This window comes from Mus pahari, chromosome 3, assembly GCF_900095145.1.
Source record: "Mus pahari chromosome 3, PAHARI_EIJ_v1.1, whole genome shotgun sequence".
In the NCBI taxonomy this organism is placed as follows: domain Eukaryota; kingdom Metazoa; phylum Chordata; class Mammalia; order Rodentia; family Muridae; genus Mus; species Mus pahari.
In genome coordinates, this window is record NC_034592.1 from 32,028,824 (window position 1) to 32,031,479 (window position 2,656).

At 42.2% G+C, this 2,656-nt stretch overlaps 1 protein-coding gene across 5 annotated transcripts in view; it reads right to left on the bottom strand.

Annotated features, from left to right (window-relative positions):
- The window catches only part of Zeb2 (zinc finger E-box binding homeobox 2), a 131,665-nt gene that overhangs the window by 36,230 nt on the left and 92,779 nt on the right, over positions 1 to 2,656 (bottom strand). For all 5 annotated transcript variants that reach the window (XM_029536000.1, XM_029536001.1, XM_021194379.2 and 2 more), the window contains one exon: positions 445 to 702. In XM_029536000.1, coding sequence (XP_029391860.1) covers positions 445 to 702 — 258 coding nt within the window. The remainder of the gene's footprint in view (positions 1 to 444; positions 703 to 2,656) is intronic.

Genomic DNA, 2,656 nt, shown 5'->3' on the forward strand with positions numbered 1-2,656 from the left:
CATGCACACACACACACACACACACACACACACACACGAGAGAGAGAGAGAGAGAGAGAGAGAGAGAGAGAGAGAGAGAGAGAGAGAGAGAGAGAGAGGTTTTTGTATTTCTCTATACTTTCTGTCATGAGAGTACAGATCTTGATTGTGTTGTGTAATGTTTCACATTGAAAATGTACAAATACTTCATGATTTGTGTTTGTTACACTAGAGTTGATATCCAACTTGGGTTGAAACTGATACACAATCATTTCCTAAAATCCGAGTACTGTATGTGATGTGACCACATTACTATCACTTCATGATCTGCCGACCCCTCCGCTTTCTACTGCAGAAGGGCAATGGAAAGAACTATTTGAATGATTGAATTTTTTGAATGATTTGGCTGCAGGTGTTCTACTCAGAAGCACAGGTGACATGCAGGTGGCCCAGGCAAACACTTACCTGGACCGGCTACAGAGGCTTGCAGAATCTCGCCACTGTGCCAGCTGTGCTCCACAACACTCTCCCTTAGCTCCTCCTCTTCTTCCTCTCTTGGTAGCAGCCCTTGGCTCATGTGTGGGGAGGACTCATGGTTGGGCATGCTAGCTGGACTGGTCTCCTGATCCAGAGGGTTTGCAAGGCTGTCATCTTCAGCAATGTGAAGCTTGTCCTCCTCATCTGTTTCCGAGCCTGCGTCCACTACGTTGTCATAGTTCACCACTGTGGGAAGAGATACACAGGCACACTTGAAATGCTGCTTTGAAAATTCCAGTGCCCTCACATGTTCAGGTAAATAGAAAATAATATTTTCCTAACTGAATTACTTCAACCATGTCAGGAAAACATAATCAATATCCCTACCATACAGCATTTGTATCCTTAATTTTATTATAGCTGGGTACTCTTTTAATTTTCAATATTTTGCTGAAAACGATGGAAAAATTTAAAAGCAACAGAGGTACACATGCTTGAATTCTGCTTATATTGCACACATAATAAGACATAGTGCAGTTTGGACTTTCCACACTTCACAAAAACTTATAAAATAGATCTACAGTTGACAGTTTTATTAGCTCAGTGACATGACGTGTTTACTATATAAGGTTGTACTATAAATACAAGATGACTTCAGTAATTTAACTGTAGTTTTGTTCCTAGAAACAGTTCTCTTCTCTCTCTCTCTCTCTCTCTCTCTCTCTCTCTCTCTCTCTCTCTCTCTCTCTCTCTCTCTCTCTCTCTCTCTCTCTCTCTCTCTCTCTCTCTCTCTCTCTCTCTCTCTCTCTCTCTCTCTCCATCTATTTGCCCAATACACAGACACATACACAAACCAGTACAATCTGAAATGCTCAGTCTTTCTTCTATCTCAACCATCATGAACTAAGGTCATTTATGTCCCCATCTTTTAAGCAGAAAATGAGGAAAAGCCATATCTTCTGGGCCATTAATACTACTATTGAGATGTCTTCATAGTGTCATAATTACAGAAGATTTCAAAGTGACACGGGCAAGACCAACACAAATGCTAAAATAATTCACAAGAGCGGGCAGGCTGCTTCTGCAGCCTACAGTCCCTACAACGCTCAGTAGCTTTTCTTAAAATAGACAGCCTGTAAATAAGGTCTGTGAACTCAATTGAAGGTGGCTGTTTCTGAATTAGTCAGCCCTCACAGGCTCTCGGCCTACATGCTAGTACATAAATTGTCCACTTTACCACCAGACAAGAAAGATTAGAGTAATAAACACGGGGCATTAGCTCAGCTAGAGAAACACACCAGCCGTTACGCACACACAGGATTGCCAAGAACTGTTAACCCAACTCTCCAGAAACACACACACACACACACACAAAAACAAGTCAGAACCATGACATCATGGGAACAAGAGGGAGAGAGAAAGAGAGAGGGAGAGAGAGAACGGGAGGGGGGGAGGTAGTGGAAAAAAAAGCGCAAACAATTTTCAGGTTCATTTTGATTTCTCTGAGCCTAATAAAGCAATCCTGTGCTAAGTTATCAACTGAGCTATCTCAAGTGGCTCTCGCCAGCTATCGGATTATACAAAAGTGGCGGAAAAGGAGGGAAAAAAAAATGAAAAGGATTGTGTGTCAGGTTCATAATGCTTTTGGAGAATTCTGGAAACATGTCTAGTTACAAATTTTAGTCAGTCATATCTGTTTGCTTTGACAGGTTCCCAGGGAGTAAAAAAGGAACAAAAAGAGAGAGATTTTTTTTTTTTTGTCATGTGAGGCTGGGGACAAAAAGATTACACCGTGCATATCTGCTCATAATATGATCTTTGTATAATCCGCGGGTCTGCACTTGCCTTCCGAACAACTGCACAACAGGTGCAAATTAAAATGAAAACGGCAGTAGAGCCGGGCAAACAGAATCCGCTGACCTGGTTTGAATACCAATTGACGGGGGAAACAAAACCTTTTCAAGAGGTGTGACCACAAGGGCTTAGGCAAGTTCAGGCTGGGTAATGCCCTCAGATCTACAAAAAGAGAGATATTCCAACGTCTCTGCTCTAGCTGTGTGGCCCACATATACCTTTAGTACAATCAATAATGTGCCGCTTTTCTTCCCCCTGGCGACTGAGATTTAACCATTTCTTAGCAACGAGCAGAAGCTTCTTTGCAAATTTCCTGAACACTGAGTGGGGGTAGAGTGTGTGTGTA